At 46.5% G+C, this 20,621-nt stretch overlaps 2 protein-coding genes across 6 annotated transcripts in view; one reads left to right on the top strand and one right to left on the bottom strand.

Moving 5' to 3' along the window:
- The window catches only part of ACYP1 (acylphosphatase 1), a 428,968-nt gene that overhangs the window by 233,815 nt on the left and 174,532 nt on the right, over window positions 1–20,621 (top strand). The gene's annotated exons all lie outside the window — the stretch shown is intronic.
- Window positions 1–20,621, bottom strand: part of FLVCR2 (FLVCR choline and putative heme transporter 2) — a 36,958-nt gene that overhangs the window by 7,869 nt on the left and 8,468 nt on the right. For 4 of the 5 annotated variants that reach the window (XM_061367414.1, XM_061367415.1, XM_061367416.1 and 1 more), the window contains exons 2-8: window positions 15,202–15,343; window positions 13,817–13,957; window positions 9,525–9,592; window positions 8,655–8,758; window positions 2,444–2,554; window positions 643–748; window positions 75–186 (exon numbers count right to left, since the gene is read on the bottom strand). In XM_061367414.1, the coding sequence (XP_061223398.1) occupies window positions 75–186; window positions 643–748; window positions 2,444–2,554; window positions 8,655–8,758; window positions 9,525–9,592; window positions 13,817–13,957; window positions 15,202–15,343 (784 nt within the window). The remainder of the gene's footprint in view (window positions 1–74; window positions 187–642; window positions 749–2,443; window positions 2,555–8,654; window positions 8,759–9,524; window positions 9,593–13,816; window positions 13,958–15,201; window positions 15,344–20,621) is intronic. The other variant, XM_061367417.1, reaches the window with a different exon arrangement.

The raw sequence follows: 20,621 nt of genomic DNA, 5'->3' as shown, positions 1-20,621 counted from the left end.
AAAAGCCCTTCAATTCATATGCCAAGCCCAAGGGGAAAAAGTCACAGAAGCAGAACACTGAAAACTTTAATTACCTGTCATAATGGTTCCCAGTAACAGGAAGGCACAAAGAAATAGGTTTCCTGCCTTCGTCCCAAAGTGATCCATGATTTGCCCTTGGCAAACGGTGAAGGCAATACCAAAAATCTACAAATAAACAGAGGCAGTGTCAAGCTGTACTATTATTGTAAAGCAGCCCAAACAGCTTCCCAGCTTTACTGACATATCAGAACAGACAGGCCAGCCAAGCTGCAGGCCTAGTGGGGATAAAGTTTGGCTATAAACACATATCCAGAGGCACCTCCTTACAGCTGATGGGAAGACAAATGACCCTTAAGGCTAGAATGCCAACAGACAAGAGACTGTTAGGGGCAGTGCTGGAAAAGGCAAGGATGACTAGCATTCTGACATACTTTCCTAAGTAGAAACAGAATGGGTGCCACTAAAGAAATGCCATGAGGAACATAATTCAGAAAGCCAGGGTGCGTAGATCTGCAGTGCATTACAATAATCATGGACAAGAAACAGGAGTCAAGGCTGGGAACTACAGTTTAACCTCTCTGCCTGTGAAGAGGCAAGCAAAAAAGAAAACAGCACACCTACCTGTGCTGAGACATTAAGGAGCCCTGATGATGTTCCTTCTGATTCCGGGTATGTCAACTCTGCAGCAAACTCAAAGCCCAGGGGAAGGTATCCCGTCATGAAAAACCTGTAAAGAAACATGTGGACAGGAAGACTCGGCAACTGGGAGAAGGAAGACAAGAGACAGTGTAGCCCATATGTCTTTTGGGGGGCTTCACTGACTGCACAGGGTGTTTTCCCTAGCACTGTCACAGCCCAGGCACCTGTCTCACTCCCTCACCACGGCACAGGTCTTCCTCCTATCAATACCTTTGCCCACAGTCTCAAGGTGCAGAGGCAGGCCAGCAGGGAGCTGCCAGTTGCTACAAGAAGGAATTAAAAGCAGTATCTCCCACAAGTACCTCTACGGGGCAGCATCCCCAGCACAGCCAACAGCCACCCAGGCCCACATGCTTTTCATTCCTACCCATGGGTGTTGTGGTTTAAGCCCAGCCGGCAACCCAGAACCATGCAGCTCCTTGTTCACTCCCCCACCTTCCTCTCCCCACTGCAAACGTGGGGCACGAAGCCGACGAACTCTATTGTATACGCTCTTGCCTGCTATGTAGCACCTTTACAGCCCACCAACTTGATGTCTTCAGGTCACCAGCAACTGGCCCTGACTTCCCTCTGGCCATCATTCCAACAAAGAATGAACTTTGATGAAACCAGACGAGCTCAGCAGTGGCGAGTTCTGCGGTGCCATCAGCAGGCAACAATCCAACACTGCACACTGTTTCTACTGCTCTGAAAGACTGCTAAAAGAGATGGAACCTGACATCATGGACTGGATGACCTCAGCAGCTTTACAGGGATTGGTCCATGCACTAAGGAATGATCTCTCTCTCCCTTTGTGTGTGTGTGTGTGTATATATATATACATATATATACGAGACAAGAGTGATCGTATATTGAAAAATGTGGGATCTGAGCATGATGTGAATGGCACGGAATAAGGGGCGGTTACTGTCCTGAGTTCAGCAGTAGCAGTCATTTTTTTCCTTCTTAGTAGCTGGTGCAGTGCTGTGGTTTTGACTTTCAGCCTGGGAACAGCGCTGATAACACCAATGTTTTTAGTTGTTGCTAGGTAATGTTTACTCTGACCAAGGACTGCCAGGGAGGAGGTGAAGCCAGGAGGAAGCAGAGAGAGGACACCTGACCCAAACTAGCCAAAGAGGTATTCCATACCACAGCAAGTCATGCCCAGTATATAAACTGGAGGCAGTTGCCCTGAAGGGCTAGATCACTGCTTGTGATCTAGCCAGGCTGGGTATTGGTCGGCAGGTGGTGAGCGGTTGTATTCTCTTCCCTTGTTATTTCCCTTATCATTATTATTATTGGTGGCAGCAGTAGTGATTTGTGTTATACCTTAGTTACTGGACTGCTCTTATCTCAACCTGTGGGAGTTACATTCTTTCAATTCTCCTCCCCATCCCTCTGGAAGCGGGGGGACGAAGGGAGGGGGAGTGAGCGAGTGGCTGTGTGGTTCTGGGTTGCTGGCTGGGCTTAAACCATGAGAATGGGTCATTTATGAGGCTGTGGTACCTCTCACTTCCCAAATGCTTTCACTTGATTAACTGGAACATTTAAGGCAGCTGAGCAGGGCCATGCTGATGTCCCTGCCTAATGAAACACATACAAGAGAGAGATGAGAAGAGCAGATAATTTTGTTCTTAAACCACACAGGAGCCACACACAGACTATAACTATCTCAAATCCCACCATGATCTTTGCCTCTGTAGCAGCTCACACGTAGAGGAAAGCAGCCCACTTGTGAACTTACCCCAGCATGCCTGCAGTCACAAAGACCATCCAGAGGTGGTTTAAGCTCAGAGTGAAGGTGTAGGCTATCATTCCCACAAGAGACATGATATAGACGACAAGTGTTGTCTGTCTGCAAAGAAAAGCAGAGTCAGGGCTTTGTTTAATCCAGTCCTCCTTTTTGCTCACAGAATATGGTATAGATTGCATAATGTGGTTAATAAATAAACACTATAGGGGGCTTTGTTCTCTGTGGAGTTGGGTTACATCATATCTGTAAGGAGCCACCTATGAAGAAGCCACAAAACTCAGATCCTATCATGGTCTAACAGGTCCTTGGTCGTATACTGTACATGCCTCTTGAAAGGGAGAAGAAGAGCCAAATAAAGAGATCATTAGCCTTTTTTAGGCACCCTCTGTACTATAACCAGTTGGACACGTTTATTTATAAGTAGGATTTGAGGGTGATTGAGTATTCCCAAGCAGAAAAGCAAAGGGAAGCAGTGACAACACTGCTCCACTGTTATAGGCCTGTATTTTTCATCGCTGTTTAAAACACCTTTCATTGCTGCTCCTTTCTGTGTTTAAACTGCCTACAGCACTTGGAGAGATGACGTGCAAGCCCAGTTGCCCTCACAGCCTCACCCTCAAGCCAGGAAAGTGTTTAGCAGGGACAGTGCTAGTTCCACAGCCATTGGCAGCTGAGACACAAGCTCTCATCTCTGGGCAGAGGGGACAAAAAGACCCTGTGCCCAGAAAGCATGCCAGGCAGGTCCTGGGAAAAGCCAGATCCTGGGAACTGCCAGACCTGCAGCCTGCCCACGCTGAGAAATGTCAGTGGGCTTGGTATTGCGAGACACATGCAGCAGCCCACGCCAGCTTTACCAGAACTGAAACATTAGCAGTTGTCATTCCTGATTAGACACCAAGGAAACTCTTCCTACATCCTCAAAACAAAGCTCTTTCTAGTACCGGAGGTAGCAAGCAGCCCTTCACAGTACATAGGCTTGGAAAGGAAGGAAAGGTAAATCCTTTACCTGAATTAAATTCCACCAGGATCTTGAAAGCAGAACAGTTACCAGAGTTGACAAAACTTTTTGGCCATTGTCTTTTGGGAAGAAGTTAAATGCACAACCACAAGCTACTTGTGTACCCTCTACCAAATTTTCGTCTTAATCCATTAAAGAATGTGTTTGGTGTCAGGTCCTAGAATTCTACTAAAGAAACTAAACCTCAACCTATTTTCACTTTTTCTTTTCTTTTTTAATGCAAATGACTACTGTTAAAATACAAACCCAAACAAACAGCCCAGACCATATTGTGTAAGAAAATATTTCGGTACACTGTATTGCTACAGATAAAACCAGAATGTTCCAGCTAAAGTTCTGTCCTCCCTCACTGCTGCAGTGACTGAAGTCAGTGGAGCTCATGCTCATGTGTCAATTCTTATCCAAATAGAGGCCTGAGAAGCAAATTTCAGATTTCCAACTATCGACTCATACTTACAAAGGTTCACCAGACACATTTAATGTACTGAAAAGCTAAACGCATTTTGCTGTGACAAGTAATTGTGTTTTGTATCAAAGGGGTAGGCAAATTCCTTAACCACCAATGCTGTATCATTTCTAGAATATGTTCTTTCCAGGGCTTTCATGGAGGACAAAGTCACCAGTGAAGGCAGCGTAAGGGGGCCACTTACTTCTGCTATAACCCATTATAGAGAGCTTCTACATGGCTGGCAAACAGTCTGGAAGCTGCAGAAGGAGAAGAGCTGAAAGACTAACAGAGGAGCTAGAAAGCAGCCCCAGAAAGTGAAACAGAAGCAGGTAAAAGCCTTTTTCTGACCAATACAGGCTGCTCAGATATCTCCCATGAATTGTTACTCCTCCCATCCCTTGACAAGCAGCCACAGAGTAACAGTAATGACTAGGAAAGGGGCTCAAGGCTGGAACTACAGTTCCCTGGATTGCAATGGACCAAGTTTGAACTGGGTGCTCCTCCCATAAACAGGAGTCTCCAAATACATGGCAGTCAGTGCTATAATACAGTGCAAGCCTTCAAGAGGTGGCTGTGGCCCTAAGAAGCTTAGCCTCTGCCAGGAGGGACACCTGAAAAATGTTTATTATTTTTTTGTTATCCCCACAGCCAGTTTTGGTCTCAGTGCAGAGCTCTTAGGATAGCCCCACAAAATCTCACACAGGTTTCCTAGGCTTATGGTTCAAATATTCAAACTAGTTTGTATCTGATTCAGTCTGTCCTGACAGCTAACAGTTGCACTTTGCCCCTCATCTCCAGGCAAAGGTGATAAATGAGTTAGCGACCAGATGTGGTCAGGACTTTGTTTCACATTGATGCTATGTCATTAGTCAAGCTGCAAGAAAGAAGTTCCCAGAACATGCAGCCCCCCAGATGAGAACTCGAGCAGGCAGGCTCACAGAAGCAGGCAGCTGCTGAAGGTGTTCTCCGTTGGAACTGCAGAACTAAGTGGGAAACAAAATGGAAATAACTGTTTGACCTTGGCATGAGTACTTTATCTACCACACATTAGCTAGCTCTAAGAGAGTACAACCTTTCCTCACTGACCTCCATGAATCATTAGGCTCCAGCATGACAAAAGAATCAACAGACCCTTATGAAAGAGCAAGGCCACGTGCTTGAGTTGTGTGAAAATCATGCACCAGGAAGCATCCTGAAACCATGCACTTGCGTGGCTGCCTGCTCACCACAGTCCCTAACTGGGACTTGAGCAGACAGCCCTGAATGCAACTCCTGCTGCAGAAAACAGTCTCAAGCACACAAGCAGACTTCTGCTAAACCACACTTTAGCAAGACCCAGCTCCCCTGTGCTTAACACTGGTGACAAAAAAGATTTAGTGTCCAGTACTCCAAGCAAGGCTCAGATGTTTTGAAAAGGGTTTAATTGAGACACAGGTAGACGCTGGTGTGTAGGGAAACAAAGAAAATCCTGGGAAAAGACACCAGCAAGTGGACTTTATCACCATGTTCACTAGAAGACAAGAATGCTCTGTGGACCCTAGGGGCATGGAAGAATGCCCTGTTCTCTTTGATAAGCCTCTTATCATAGCCATATATCTTATGACAGAGATAAAAACACCAATGAGGAGAAGCAGATTCGTGGCATTCTGGCTTTAGCAACCTGTTCCCATGATGGCCCTACAGGGACTTATAATTGTCTGGAACAGGTACCATCAGACTCCCTGCAGGCTGAGTAGTACAGTGAGTGCAGACTGGAAGTTACTGCTAGATCATCTTAGGACAATTGGGGTTAATCTACCTCTGTGCCCTGGGATTTGCAAAAAATACCCAGTGCACTGATGTGGAAGATGTGAAGGAATGCTACAAAAGCACCAGCTGCCAAGTCTCTGCGGGAGAGCCAGAGGAACATCCAAAAAGGAGCTGATACCCTTGTCACTTTGGTGAACCTGAAAGCTGCCCTGACATTTATCTGCCCTCCCAACCACATTCTCTTCCCTTCTGTAGAGACAGAGTGCTCACACAGTGAGAAAAGAGAGACCTTGAGGGAAAAAAGCCAGCGAGGGCCAGCACCAGCTGGGACTGAAATGGAGAGCCCAACTCCTGCTGTTCAGCCAGCTTCAGAGGAAGCCTAAACTCTGTGTGTATATTGATGTTTTGCACACCAGGTAATAATCCTGCTTCTGGGACAAGACTAGAGTAAGGAATGGGCATGGCCCAGCCCAGCAGCATCTCACAAGGTCACTTGGATAAGAAAAGCCAAAGGGACAGGACCAGACTCACAGGGGACTGAAGATGCAAAAACACTAAAGTCAAGCAACATCTGAAGCAACAAATGAACAAGGGGCGGGAGGCAGGCCACAGCCACATGCCACAGCTTTAACTGCTTACTGGGATGTGTACAGCTCCAGAGTGCTCTGCTGTGCAGACTGGGATGACAGACAGCCTCCACAGGCTTTGCCGTGAGCACATTCCAGCTTGCACAAGGCTCTAAACAAAGGCCTTGTCCTGTACTTCCAGGAAGATCTCACTGCTGAAGACACTGAAGTTAAAAGCTGGAGAAGGGAAGAATTAGAGGGCTGGTTGGGTTTTCACCAGCCCCTCACCCCTCAGTATTCAGTTTTTGTTGCTTTCTTCTTGTATGAAGGTCACAAAAAGAGGATAGCCCTGGTAAGTCCTCTTCTGGGAGGAAGCCATATGTGTTACACAAGGACTAACCTGGAAAAGGGCTCCAACAAGATGATCCAAATTGCAAGCCAGGCTAGACTGAGAAAGCACCTTTCAGTGGAAGAGACCCAAGTGCCCCCATTCTCCAATATCCAAGACTGTTCTCCCACCCCAAATTTTGACACACTTTGTGCCTGTACAGACCTAAATTTAAAAAACCACTTGGGGTCTTTTGCCTAGTCAATACACAGAGGTGAATATTTCTGACATCGTGACTTACACAGATGCAGTGATGACAGCAGAGTGTGCTGTCTGGAACCAGCTGGACCCGAGGCCATGTGAACACTGCCCCTGAAAGCAAAGCATGGCCAAAGAGATGCGCTTAATCCAGTCCCCAAACCCCTGATTCTGAGCCAGACTCCTCTACAAATACCAACAAACCAGCAGTTTCTAAGTGTCACAACTCCCTCTCTCCTCTAGGACATGAACCTGAAGGAGGTACATGAAGCCTCATTTAACTGGATGTCAAAACACATTCTTTTGAAGAAGTGGTTGTTCCTAAGAAGTCATCCCACCAGAGGCAGCCCCAGTTCTGGGACTGCTTGCTCATCACAGCGTAACTCACGTTTCTGGATGGGCCAAATCTGTGCCTCCTAATTCCAAAAATAAGAATAGCACAGCGACTTGCCTGCCAAATAAAAGCAAGAATGCAAGGCCATTTGGTGCCTGAGCATGACAGATGGGGAAAGCCTGACTTAGCATAGCCTTACCCTTTCAAGGAACTGCTGATAGGACAGTAAAGATCAAATACGCATGTAGAGCACTGTAATTCTTTCTCTCACTAACCTCCCCCTGCTTCCCTCAATCACAGCTGGATCCCATTCATTTGCTTCCCCTTCTCTCCACACTGACTAAAAAAAGGACTTGGTATCTTTCCTTCCTGATTTTCATGTGCTTACCATTTAGTTCCTGACACTATCTGAGCAGCAGAGGGAAGGGGGAGGGTACCTACCTAGAACATCTGGCATCTTGACAGTTTAATTTTTAAATAGACTTTTAAATGGGGCTAAATAAAGACTCTGTAGCACTCAAAAATTTTGCTAGTTCCACATAAATCCACTTTGTGGGCTGAAATGGAGAAAAAAATTCTTAGCTGTGTTTTTCCTCACCTAAGGCTAAATCTATCCCCTGATAGTCCCTGGAGTCTGCAGGGTAATTTCCATAACCCTATTTTTCTGCACTCTCAGTCAGCTGTGCCTACCTATGTGGTCCCTTCCAAGCAAGCAAGCATGGTCTTGTTTTCCTAGCCCAAGATACCAGGTAGGATAACGGCAGTGGGACTCCCCCAGGAGAAAAGCTGCTGCAAGGAAAAGAACTCCAAACTGCCTTCAGATCATTGCCAGTACACCACCAGTAAAGCCCAGATAAAAGATTATAGCCCACAGAGAGCAGAGAAACTGTAAAACTATTTACATGGACCCCAACATAAGACAGGAGAGGCACTGTCCATCCCCTGGAAGACCCTACAGAGGTCTGTCAGTGAGATCTAGGCTCCTCAGGACTGGGAGCTCCAAGACACCCAAAGATTATTAATTGTCCCTTCACAAATGGCAGGGTATGCTGGCCAGATCTGCCTTCCCAAACCACCAAGCAGCAAACCCAGAATCATCCACCTGCTACCCCAATATTCCTTATGCCTGCCCTAAATTCAGCAACGCGCCCTCACACAATGCCTCTGGGCACTGGATTCAATGTGCCTTTCACTAAGCCAGACAAAGATTCACAGAAGCTGGATTGTAAGGGCTGAGAAATGGTCTGGTACAGTCTTGATTCTGCTTGTGCCAAGAACTCTCTCATCCCTGACAAAGAGGCCATCTCATCCTCTCCCTATGCCTCCTTAGGGACCACTACTGCAGACTAACACACAGCTTTAAACTTCACTTTAACTGGATTTCGAAACCAACATTTTTTTCCTACAAACCCTCCCTGGACTGCTGACTTGCAGCTGCACAGGGTTGCTCCTTGCACAGTATGGGGGAACAGCACAGCCATTAGTCAAACAAGGAACTTACTTGTAGGTTTTGGTTCTGTCCAACCAGACGCCAGAGATCAGAGCCCCAGCCATACCCGACAGTATAATGGTGAGTCCAATCCTGCCAGCATTCACCTCCTGCCTCTGTGGCAAGACATACAACACACACAAATGCAGGAGCAAAGTCATAGCCAACAAGGAGCAAAATACAGAGAACTCAGGAAGAGACACCAAAGTTGGTGTCCATGCATGACTTCTGCTGATAACACACTAACCAAAACTAGCCTTTGCAAGAACACTTTGGGTCCCGCTGTGAGCCAATGCAATGCTCTATTCTGGCCTATGAAGAAAAGTGGTTTGGCACTTTCTCTGAGCCAGCCCATTAAAAGAGGTGAGCACTGGCCAGTGTGAACAGATACTCTCAGAGGAGTCAGCATAAACCCTATGAAGCTTGCTGTGCAGTGTTAGGACTTGGGCCAGATCAACCAGGAAATACTGGGAACCACTATAAGACAGTACAGAAAGGAGCTCTCTGGCATGCAGCCCCAGCAGTAAACTTTATTTAGCTCCTGAGGCACCCCACCCTTCTGCCACCAGAGCACAAGTGCAGGCAGCCCTTGGGGTACAGATGTCCCAGTAGAAGTCACTGTAGGAACAGGGTGGAGGCAATTGCTGGAAGACTTTCTTAGACAAAAATGCTATCATTTAGAGTGTAAAGGAGCTGTCTTTGATAGGGCTTGCCAGCTTTTGCACAGGGTGGTGTCAAGAACTAAAGGAACTAATGCTCTCTTGCCAGTCAGCCAACTTGTGCCAGAGCCAGTCAGAAGTGTTGTGGCATTGCATTTCTCACAGACTATCATTCAACAGCCAGTGCAAGCATCAGAGGGTCATGAGGGTTGGATACACTTACTGGGTAGTGATGGATCACCATGCGGTTCAGCAGAGTGGACAGGGAGTAGAAGCAACCTGCATTCAGACCTGAGAGGGGGATAAAAATGCAGCACATTCAGAACCTGCCACTCTCCTGCTGGGTAGCAAAAGGGTAGAAATTCAGGGAGAGGTATCTCTGGGAGCAGTGATCTATAACAAAGCTGCTGACTCTCAGGAGGGCCAGCCAGACACAGGTTACTGAAAGAAAAGCAGACAGACCAAAGACAGCCAGGTGTCAGCATGCACGAGGAAGCACCCTGCAGTTTCAGGATGGTTCTTACCTTGGCAGCTAGAGGAAGGGCTGTGAATACTGGTACTGAGAGGGTCTTGCAAGTCCTTCATAGGGTCTCAACCCTCCCTCACACCCAGATCCATCTTTACCATTGGAGTTTTGTCCTCCCCCCAGTCAAGGTAAAATACTAGAAAAGCACCTGCCTCAGCATTACACCTTTAGTACGACCTGGGATTCGATTAACACCAGTGCCATTGACCTGTGCAGTTTCCTCCCAGATAAGAGCCTGATAGCACTCTCCCTGCTGACAGCCAGTAAAAACCCTCTCAAAGCTGAGAAACACCAGAAGGCAAATAAGAGCAGAGCCAATGGGGCAGCACAGACAGCATTTCCCCCAGGCACCTGGTGGGGGTGTCTGCATAAGAAAAGTCTTGCATTTTAAAAGGTATCACTGAAGCCTGAAAAAAAAAACCAACAACCCGCTGTGAAAGTAATTGTCTTTCTGAAAGGGAAGTCAGATTAACTGTTACAGGCATCAGCCACCTGGTGAAGGTTTCTCAGTATCACCCAAGGTGAGAATGGAAACCGTTGGGTCGATACTGGTCAAGCCGCACTTAAGCCACTCTGCTCCAGCATACATGCAACTCTGGTTAAATTAAATGTCTTCCCAAAGAGCACAGAACCCAAGGGTTTTGCTTGCAGTACAAGAGCATGCACAGGGGCGCCAGACCAGCAGTACTGCAACGGCCACACTCTCACCTTGGGCGATACTGAGAAACCTTCCCCAGGTGGATGAGGTCTGTAACAGTCAACGCAACTTTCTTCTCAGAAAGTCATTTACATTTGCAGTTAGTTTCTCCTGATGGGGGAGGGATGGGGCCACAGATTTCACTACTGCATCTCACACATCTATAGGCTCCATAAGGAGGCATCAGTTTAAAAACTCTGGCACAGATGCCCAAAATCCTGACAAAGCACATACATGTCAAGTTCCCACTTCCTACTTTTCCTTTTTCAGCCTCAGATAAGATGAAAAACATCACAATATATAAAACAGAAGTGCAGTCTAGCAGACAGAGCTTTGAAAAAGGGAACAATATCCTCAGCTTCCCAGGTCCCTGAAGACCTCCATCTCCCCTGACCCTAAAGTACTTGGTTATCTGTGCCTAGCCCATCTTCCACTGGGACACTGGATACCCATTGCTCTACACAGCTCATGAAGTACTGTGAGGAGCCACAAGACTGGCAGCTACAGGGGACATCACACTTCCTTCACATGCCCTCACTGACAAGATTAAGCAGAACTCGCTCCACACCTTTATGGCACAGAGAACAGATGACGAATCTTATGCACGGGATCCCAAATAAGGCAATTTCCTGCGACAACACTCCCTGCTCTAAAAGCAGGTATCAGGAGATTACAGGAGAGGCTAGTAAATTGAGTGACAGGCTCTTTAGGTGAGAGGAATCCACCCAATCCTTTCTCAGAGTTACTCAGAAGGGCTGGAAACTCCAGCAGGGCCAGCAGTCAGAGAAAAGGAGATCTTGCAGCAATGAGGCACCCTGCAGCCTCAAAACCTGCCTCTTTGCAATACTAGGCTACGGCAAAACAGCCCACAAGAGCTTAATTCGACCTCACCCTTCCTCTACCTCTGGAGCACACTGCTCACTGGGAGACACCACAAACTGCAATGCCAGGACACGGAAGTGTGGCAAATCAGCACCATCCCTACTACCCACTACTCCTTCACTTCAAAGCTGGACATAAACAGTTCATTTACCAGTCATCTGTGTTACCTCTACTTCTCATCCAGCCAAGAGAACGGCAGGCTTGTGGGGACAGCCAGATGCTGCTCTGGTAGCTGATGCTGTCAGTACCCCATCTTCACAGCAGCTTTGTGAAGCATGCGATACCCAAGAGAAAGAAGGGACCCTGCTCACAGGCTGGGCAGAAAGTAATGCAGAGTTGGCACCAACACTTGGCACCAGAGTCAGGCAAAATATTCTAAGAATCAAAACAATATACTGAATTTGCATTCTGGGGGCTGGCAAAAGTTGTAGGTATTCCACATGTCACAGTTGCTCAGTGAAGTTTCTCCATAAATTACATCTGTTTGAATGCCCATAAAACAAGCAACTTGTTTCCAGTGGGGTAGTGCCCATTTAACCAGTCTTTCCCACCCTTTTCCTGCCTACCGCCTCCCAGCAGCAACATGCTTTCCAATGCAGAGCCCAACCCAATAAACTCATAGTTTGTTAATACCCATTCTGGTTTGTGTCTCAGCTTTACGGAAGCAACGTCTGCAGCCTTTGGGAAAAGCCTGTCTGAGGGCTTTCCTGAAAGACAGCTCACTAGCACTAACATAGCCACAGTGCCACCAATGCTTCCAGTGCTGCAAGTCCTACCCCGGGAAAGGGGCTGGCAGCTGCTGGTAACATCAAGACCTTAGAGATCTGCAGATCTGTTCTGAACTGGTACCATGTAAGAGCTCCCATTCTTTCTACAGCCAGGGAAGATGAACAAGAAGCAGGTTTCACCCTCTCCCCCTGAAACATACTATGCGAATACAAAAGGCTGCAGCTAAGAAGGATGACTGTTGCACTCCTGTGGCTGCAGATGTCTTACATCTTGGCCAGCATAACTTTTGACTTGAGTAGGAAAAACTGTCCCCACTTTCAAGCCAGACTAATTAAAAGAAGTTTCACGGCACAGTTCCCTCTCTGAGTAACAGTCATCATCTCAAGACAACCTAGAGATCAACGTGAGGCTGATGCAGAGGAACAGAATAAAGGCACAGACCAGCAGAGACTGAATTAGAGGCCACTGAACTGCCTTTCCACATCTTTTTGACAGCCAGAAGGGAATTATCTCAGGGAGGTCAGATTCTAAACATACTTTTCACACCAGAAGTCCTCTTCTCTCCTCTAGAACTCATTTACATCTACTAGAACAAGTGCTTTCCCCCTTTCTTTTATCTAAAGGGTGTGAACTGAGCAGATGACACAATTTCAGATAGTCTGCCTGACAGTTTTTCTTATCTCTGCTTTCTGAGAGGACATCATGTACTACGAACCAAAAAGCCAAACCAGCAACTGCAATGCAAACCAGTAGAGCTTAAGGGTGATTCAAGAGGGGCACTGAAAAGGGAGCAGAGAATTCAACAGCTCTGAAGACCATTAGCACCCTCAGCAGGTACAAAGCCACAATCTCATTCACTCCAACCTGGCTACTCATCCACCAGGTTCTTTAGGCACAAATGCTGGCAGAGCGGCAGAACTTCCAGCACTAATTAACTCTCCCCCTGAGGAGCTTCCACAGCAAGCTGGTAGTTAAGTGAAGACAGAACTCCCTGCAGACTAGCTGGCTACAGTATATCCTATTATGCAGCCAGGCATAGACCACAATGACCTTTCTGCTAAAGAGAAAAATACTTTTCCATATGAGAATTCAGCATCTGGAACAGATTCAACACATCACATTGCCCTCAAAGAAACAGACCAAGACTGCTGAAGAGAAGCGAACAGCAAAGCCAGTATGCAAAGACAGATGGCAAAAGATGACATTCTCAAAAATCCTTCCTTCCACTTGCTTCACATGAGGAATGCCAAGGAAGCTGATGCAGTCTGCACTTGTGCGTACTCCATGTGACCTCCTCTGGGATGCCTGGCAGCCATAACCTTGCCTTGGGAAATCACCTCCACTCAGTGCTGCGACTTGCACTTGCTTACACATAAACTCTATACATTTCTTAGATTAAGATTAGTTCATTGCAAGTAACTAACAGCAATAGGATAGGGAAATCCCCTGAACAGAAAACAGTCAAAGACCAGGAGAACAGTAAGGGGAGTATATTGTCATGTGTGTGCTTGCCTTGCTTTTGTTATCCTCTAGGCATTTGCTTGTAATCACTACTGGAGATTACTGGGCTAGAAGGACTCCTGGTCCTCGTGCAACAACCCAGGCCCAGCAGATCATGGAGAGGGAGGGAGAAACTAAGCATGTCTAGAAGTGACAACTGCACACAAAGGCCAGACCTTACCGTAAGTGACCATAAGTAGCACGAAGTTGGCATTTCGGAACAGACGGAGGATTGATTGCATGTAAGAATACTCCTCCGTCGGTTGTGACTGGACCAAGGCCTGAGCTCGGCTTGGAGGGTGCAGGGGCTTCTCCTTGAAGACTGAAACCAGACACAAAGCACACATGTTTGTAGCACTGCAATCAAGGAGCTTGAACACCCACTGTGGGTATAGCCATTTGAGGTACGGCAGAGGAGCTAGTAAAACCAAGAGTGCAAATCACACCATCATCATTAAGCTTTGATCTCCATACACAAATTTATCCAGCAGTAGCAGAGAACAGGGTCTTTCAAATAGTAACTCCTGACACTGGGAAAACACCCTGCCTTCAAGGAGCTTTCTGTGTAGGCAATGCCTCCAGCAACAAAAGAGTTCTCAAGCTAATGATGCCTTTAGGAGGGTGGCCAGCAAGCAGCTAGTGTTGCATGGAGTTACAAAAGCGTAAGGGAAATGGGAAAAGCAGCTGGCAAAGGTGGCCTGGTGCCCTGCAGTGCCCAGTGCCTGCAGAGCCATGACCTATGCCAGGTTTTATTTCAGGCCTGGCACTTGTTAGGATGGCCAAGCTATCTGCTGTCCGTAACTAGCAATAAAGTAGCAACCAGAAATCGCAGCCACAGGTCATACTGCTGTTCCAGGTGCTAGACAGCCGTTTTTGAACCATGCCTATTCCTTCCCCAGATTCTTTAAAGCCTACATCTGATTCAGCCACCAGGCAACAGGAACAAGCTGGCAGGAAAGGCCTAAAACAACCCAAAACATGGATTTTATCAGACAAGTTCTGCTCTCCAGTGAGTGTGCCAGTCTTTCATGCCAAAGTTTTGGCTTCCACATCACATGTTAACCAGGGGAGTTGCACCTCTGGTGTCCTGATACTGCTCTTAAAGCCTCCTTTTCTCAACTCACAACTGGTTACCTTTTTTTCTCCTGGGAACAGCTTCCTCCAGTGATAACATACAACCTGTCTCTTCCTCCCTTCCCTTTACAGGTAGTTAGGTCCAAGACACAAACCCAAGTCCCAGCGCCCTGTTTGCAGGCAAGATGATCTGTGAACCTCCCAAGATTTCTGTTAGCTTTCAAAGGACTTAATGCATGCCAGGGTTTTATCATGCAGGCAAAGGATAAATTTAACAATTTGGCAGGTGCTCCCAGAACTTCTTGTACTCCCTTCTACATGTGCTGTTCATCAAGGGCTTCAAGTGGCAAGATATGGTATAGTATGACCCTGTCAGCTGTTTGCTAGGACACATCCCAAGATGACCTCCCCAGCCCACTTCCTAGCACTCAGGCCCTTACACACAGGCTGATCTTCTCAGTCCCACCTAGTTTCATTATGCCACCTCCTTACCTATGACGACCAGGATGAATAGGGCTGTTGCTACGCCTGCAGTCATGAAGAACATGATGCTGATGTGGTAGGCCAGCTTCTCTGCATCATCCACATTGGGAACCAGAACTGGAGGGACCAGGAAGCCCACAGCGATGCCGAGCTGAGCAGGAGAGGGGACAAAGAGAGGTGTGACATGGAACCACATCACTGCCACCACCCCACAGCTCAGCCCCCTGATGCCCACTAAGGGCTCAACTGAGCCTAATCCAATTTCACAGACAAGGTGAAAATCTTCTTTAGCATCCAACAGTTAAGAGATAAAAGCCAGCTACCCATTGCAATTAGGCCATGAGAGGTCCCCCCACTGCACTCACAGCTGTCAGGATATTCAAGGCAAGGTTTTACAATAGAATTGAGCAGAATGACTACCCACTCCTATCGAAGTAGAGGTCTTGCTTCCCCTGTCCTCCCATCCACACATGTTCCTGTCCACACACACATCCCACCCCTTATTTTGCACCTGTTGTGATGCTGGCCTGATGACCTGGGAATCCAACTTTGCACATTAAGAATGGCAGAAAACAAGACCATCAAAGCACACTGCAATTATTTGCTGTGTTAATGAGTTGAACCAAATTATGAGAGAAGCGCAGGGGCCTAGAACAGAAACCTGCCTACTCCTAATGAGTGAGATACTCGTCTGGCACAAACACTTCATGACAGTTTCCTAATGAGCCCCCTCCTTAGACAAGGCTCAGGCTATGACCACTAGAAGAACCCAGAAAAACAAGGTTGAGAGCAAAGGAAGTGTTGATGGCATGTATCCTAAACGTCGAGGTTGCGTGATGGGGCTTGGCAACTGTCCCTGGATAAAATGCTTGGCTCTGAAGGGCTCCAAGAAGACACCCTGCAGGTCTAGCCTCTCCTGTGAAGAGCCACACAGGTGCAGCTGAGGGGCTCCTGCAGTGACAGTGCACACTTTAGTGAGGTCATTAGAGTTTTTAACTCCACAACTATTTCCCCAGGGCAGTGACAAGAAGCTGTAGCAGCACGGACTGCCACACCAATAACTGCAACTGACAGTGGCACCCTCAAATAGGAGAGGGAGAAAATAGTCACTTTGGTGCTTAGGAGCACACTCCTCACAAAGGGGGAGCCAAAGTGCACCCAGTACACTCCTGAGGACTCTAAACACAAGATGTTCCTATAAATGCCACTTTCTCCCCTTCGTGTTGCAGGGTTTCTGGCTGAGCTCCAATCACTGTTTGGTTCTCAAGTGTATTTACCTGTTCCCCTGACCCTTCCCAGCACCTGCAGCCCTCTCAGACATCAGAGAAAGAGCCACACTTGAGCTCAGCTCTTGCTTGCTCTCAAGGCTCTGCACACTCACCCATTTGGGGCAAAAACAGTTTTTTGTTTTAGCAACACCCTCATTTTTTTGCTATTTCCCAAGTTAAGCCTACATTGGCTCTTGTGGACATTGACAAGGCACACACAGGATCCTCCAATAGATAAAAGGACTGAGAAAGCACCCAAGAGAGAGATGCTAAGTGGCCATGCAGCTGTTCTCATACTTGCTTGAAAGAGATTTCCAATCTCTTTTGCAGGTTGTACCATTTGCCTGGAGACAGGAAAGCACCAACAGTACCAGAACAGTGCTAACTTAACCAATACAGACCAACAGCATAAAAAAAATCCCACCCACAGTGGTTTATTCAGCTACACCAGTACAGCCCTTATAGAGCCACTGCCCTCGTCACAGTACGAGTGGAGGTAGAAGGTATGCAAAACATAGACATGAGGATATAGTCAAATTCAGCCCACTGAATTTACTGTTTCTTTATAGGAAACATTAGATCAATAGGAATCAGTTAGCACCACCATGACCTGTTGTGCCTGTATAATGGACTGTTTATGCCTCACTAACTACTGAACAGCAGCAAGACGGCACCACTAGCCAACTGCTGCCCTGCAGAAGGGTTCTGCAGTGCTCCCTGTTTTAACAGTCCCTGGAAAGGGTCTATTACTCCATAGGTATGGAAAGCAAGGACTAAAAAAGGAAAGGACTATCCACCCATAAACTACATCCAAACATGTCAGCATACACAGCAGAATGACCCAGGAGCCCCTTAACCCAGGCATGAGCTCAGACATATTGCTGCATTCTAGCAAAAACTCCTCGTGCTTTCTTCATGCTTTCTCTGACATATCTCTATGTTTCTGGGATGCTGACAGAATCGTTTTGGAAGACCCCCTCACTGTCCAGGATCAAGACCACAGAACAAATACATTTCAGGTGCCGTATCTGGTAGCAGTGATAAAAATCAGCCTGTGCTGTTCAGCCCCAGAAAACTCTCCACAAACTCCCTCCTCCTCTACCTAGCTGGTGGATTTCTGAGACAGTAAGAACACTTGTTTCAGTCACAGCTATATGCTAGATGCAGGCACCCTATTTAGCTTACAAACAAGTAACTTTCAACCACATCTGGCCAAGTTTGTCTTGTGCCAAAGCTGCCCTGCACCTGACCTGGCATAGCCTGGGTCAGGATCAGCAGCAGGCATCTGTACCAAGTTCATTTTTGGTGCTGGGTCATCACAGGCAGCCAGTTGAAAGAGTCACTGGTCGATTATAGATGTGCCCCATAGGTTCAGGACATTGTTAGGAATGAAAAGATTCAGGGTTGGCTCTAGCAACACAAGTTACATTTTATACTTCAGAACAACTGGCATCATTAATTCTATGAAGATGAGGCCCCTTGACTTGACTAAAACTGAAGATTTCCTGCAGGGTACTCATAGACCCTGGATTATTCATACTGTTTTTAGCAATGAAGATAACCTCTCAAAACCACGATGAATATTATACAGCCTTACCTTTCACAAGGAAATGTTTAGCCTGGTTGACAGCAGGCCAGTGCCCACATAACCATCAGCCCAACAGCCAACACTGTAACTGGTTAACCAGAAAATTTAAAGATGCCTTCACAAAGGACAAATAACTTTTCTCCCTTCTCCACACCTCTCACGTCTGGGCTGGGAAAATAAAGCAATGTAAAAACAAGGATGGTTCTGCAACAATCTGTGCTACCCTCCTTACAGAGATCATCGGTCATTAGGGTTCACAGTGCAGTCCCTCTCACCAGCATACAAATTAGCATCTCCAACCTCTGTACAGGCAGAAAGTCTCCAAGACCTGTACAGACAGATAGGCTCCAGTTACCCAAACTTGACATAGCATACAGCATCCCCACTCCCAAAGCACAGACCATTATCCTGATCCCTGTGAATCTCTTCTCAGGAACCAGGCTGGTACTTTATTTTAAGGTAATTTTTAAACTGAATACCAGGGAAATCAACAACTACAGCAGAACACACTGGTCAGATGACTTATTATTTAAAGACTGATAAAGCATAGAAGGAATGTATTTCCTACCTGAATTTTTTTCAGGGACCAGTCCCAACAACATCATATGCAACTTTCAAGCGTATACAAGAACAGGCAGCAAAACCAAGAGCAAATGGCTAATAAGATGGTATAAATGTACCAAAAGTCATGAAATGGAAAATGGGATGTGTAATTTAAGTTTAGCTGTTTGTATACTAAGAGTCTGCTGAAGGAAGATAATCAGTGCAGTATCAGCATAAAAACTGTAAATGCATGATCAATGGAGGAGTGGGTCTTCACCTTAAAGAAAACTAAAAGTCAGCAACAAGAATACAAAAGCCCTGTAAAATTCCATAAGTAAGCACAAGTATTGACAGAGAAGGCCACCAAACCCAGAAGGTCAATTAAAGTGTTAAAAAATAGAGAGAGATGCTGCAAGGGCAGAAAAAAATACAACTGTGAGAAAATCTGACAATGCCCTTGGAAGCTAAATAAGCGTCATGACGGATGATGCAGAGACTGCAGTTCTGGATTCCATAAATACACTTCTCTGATGAGAACCTTTAAGAGGCAGCACAACTTGTGATTTAGACCCAAAGCAGCACAGTGTGACCATGGTCAACATTACAGAATGGTTCTGCATGGCACTCAAATTCAGCTTCCTTGCAGCAGCAGCAGCAAAGAAAATCCCCGGTCTCCAGAGAACTATGGCAATATTCAGCTCAAGAGGGAGCTGCCTAAAAGGAAAGAAGCTTTGTTGAAGGGAAATTAAAAAGGGGAAAAAAAAAAAAAATTAAATCCTTGCAAGCGGTATTACGACTGTGTAAAGACACTACATCAGAGGAGCAGTTGAAGCCTACGGAATACAGCAGATCTTAGAACACCTTTACAAACTAAGTCAAACCTCTTCAAAAAGCAAAATCAGGAAGCCTGTCAGGAAGGCTGTAGGGCCAAAAGATGATCACTATGAGAAGTTTCCACATAAACAGAACCTCTTCACATCGTGAAAATCTGAAGCACTGTAAGTGGAAGATCTTCATTCATTTCAACTTCCTCTGAGGCATCAGGACCAGATGGTCAAAATCAAGTCAACAGAAACCCCCCACTTGCACACAAACACACAAAACTGCTATCTCCACTGATACCAAATATTCAAATCAGGAATGGAGGAAGAGAAAAGAGATCTGAATTTTTAAGAGGCCGAGCACAGGCAGGCATCCCAGGAAACCCTCAGGGCCAGAAGCCCTGGGGTTGGCCAACTGGGGTTGGCAGAAACTGTAGAAATCAAAAAACTGACATTTACACATTGTTACCAATACAAAAGGCTTTTCAGACACTATGATTTCAATGATCTCAGCAAGTTCCCAAGCCAAGAGTTAAGAGGACACACTCTTTTTTTAGTGTTTTTCCCTTAGCAGTTATCACTGATTGGCATGGAGCTGCTTGACAAATTTGACCTGACCTAAGCCAGGTGCTTCTCTGGTGGGATGCATTTGCAAAGGCTTTTTGGGGAAAACAAAAAATAAAATTAGATTCAATAAAATCAAGGACTTCACCTGCTCTCAGCAAAGAGAGTTCATTGCAGTTGTCAAAACAGCACTGCAGCTACTCTACTTTTCCACTCCTGTAAGAACGACCTTTAACAGGGTCCACACTCCTTCTGAACTGGGTATCAATCAAACAGACATCACTCACACCACCACCCCAGGATCAGCCTGGAGAACAGGAGAATCTAGCTACCTACCGCAGACCTCTCTTCGAGGAACATTTGTGCAACTCTAAATCAATGTTTTACAGCATGAATAAAACCAACACTTGACCCGTGCCAAAGACTTCTCTCCTGGCAGCCCTACACTGAGCCACCCACACAGGGCCGCTGCCAGAAGCCTTCTGAGGGTCACACTGACACAACCCCTTCATTTCTAGTGGAGCCTCTCCTCCACTGTCTCCAAAATCAGGGGAGGGGAAAGATTCATGTAAGCTGCCGGGGAGATGCAGTACCAGTCTTGAACCATTTACTCACAATGCACAGCACTACCTCTAATCCTCAACA

The sequence above is a fragment of the Neopsephotus bourkii genome, unplaced genomic scaffold (genome assembly GCF_033783945.1).
Source record: "Neopsephotus bourkii isolate Nb327-2 ecotype Australia unplaced genomic scaffold, CSIRO-AGI_Nbou_v1 NB_1376, whole genome shotgun sequence".
Taxonomy (NCBI): Eukaryota; Metazoa; Chordata; class Aves; order Psittaciformes; family Psittacidae; genus Neopsephotus; species Neopsephotus bourkii.
This window is presented reverse-complemented; position numbering and strand designations above follow the sequence as displayed.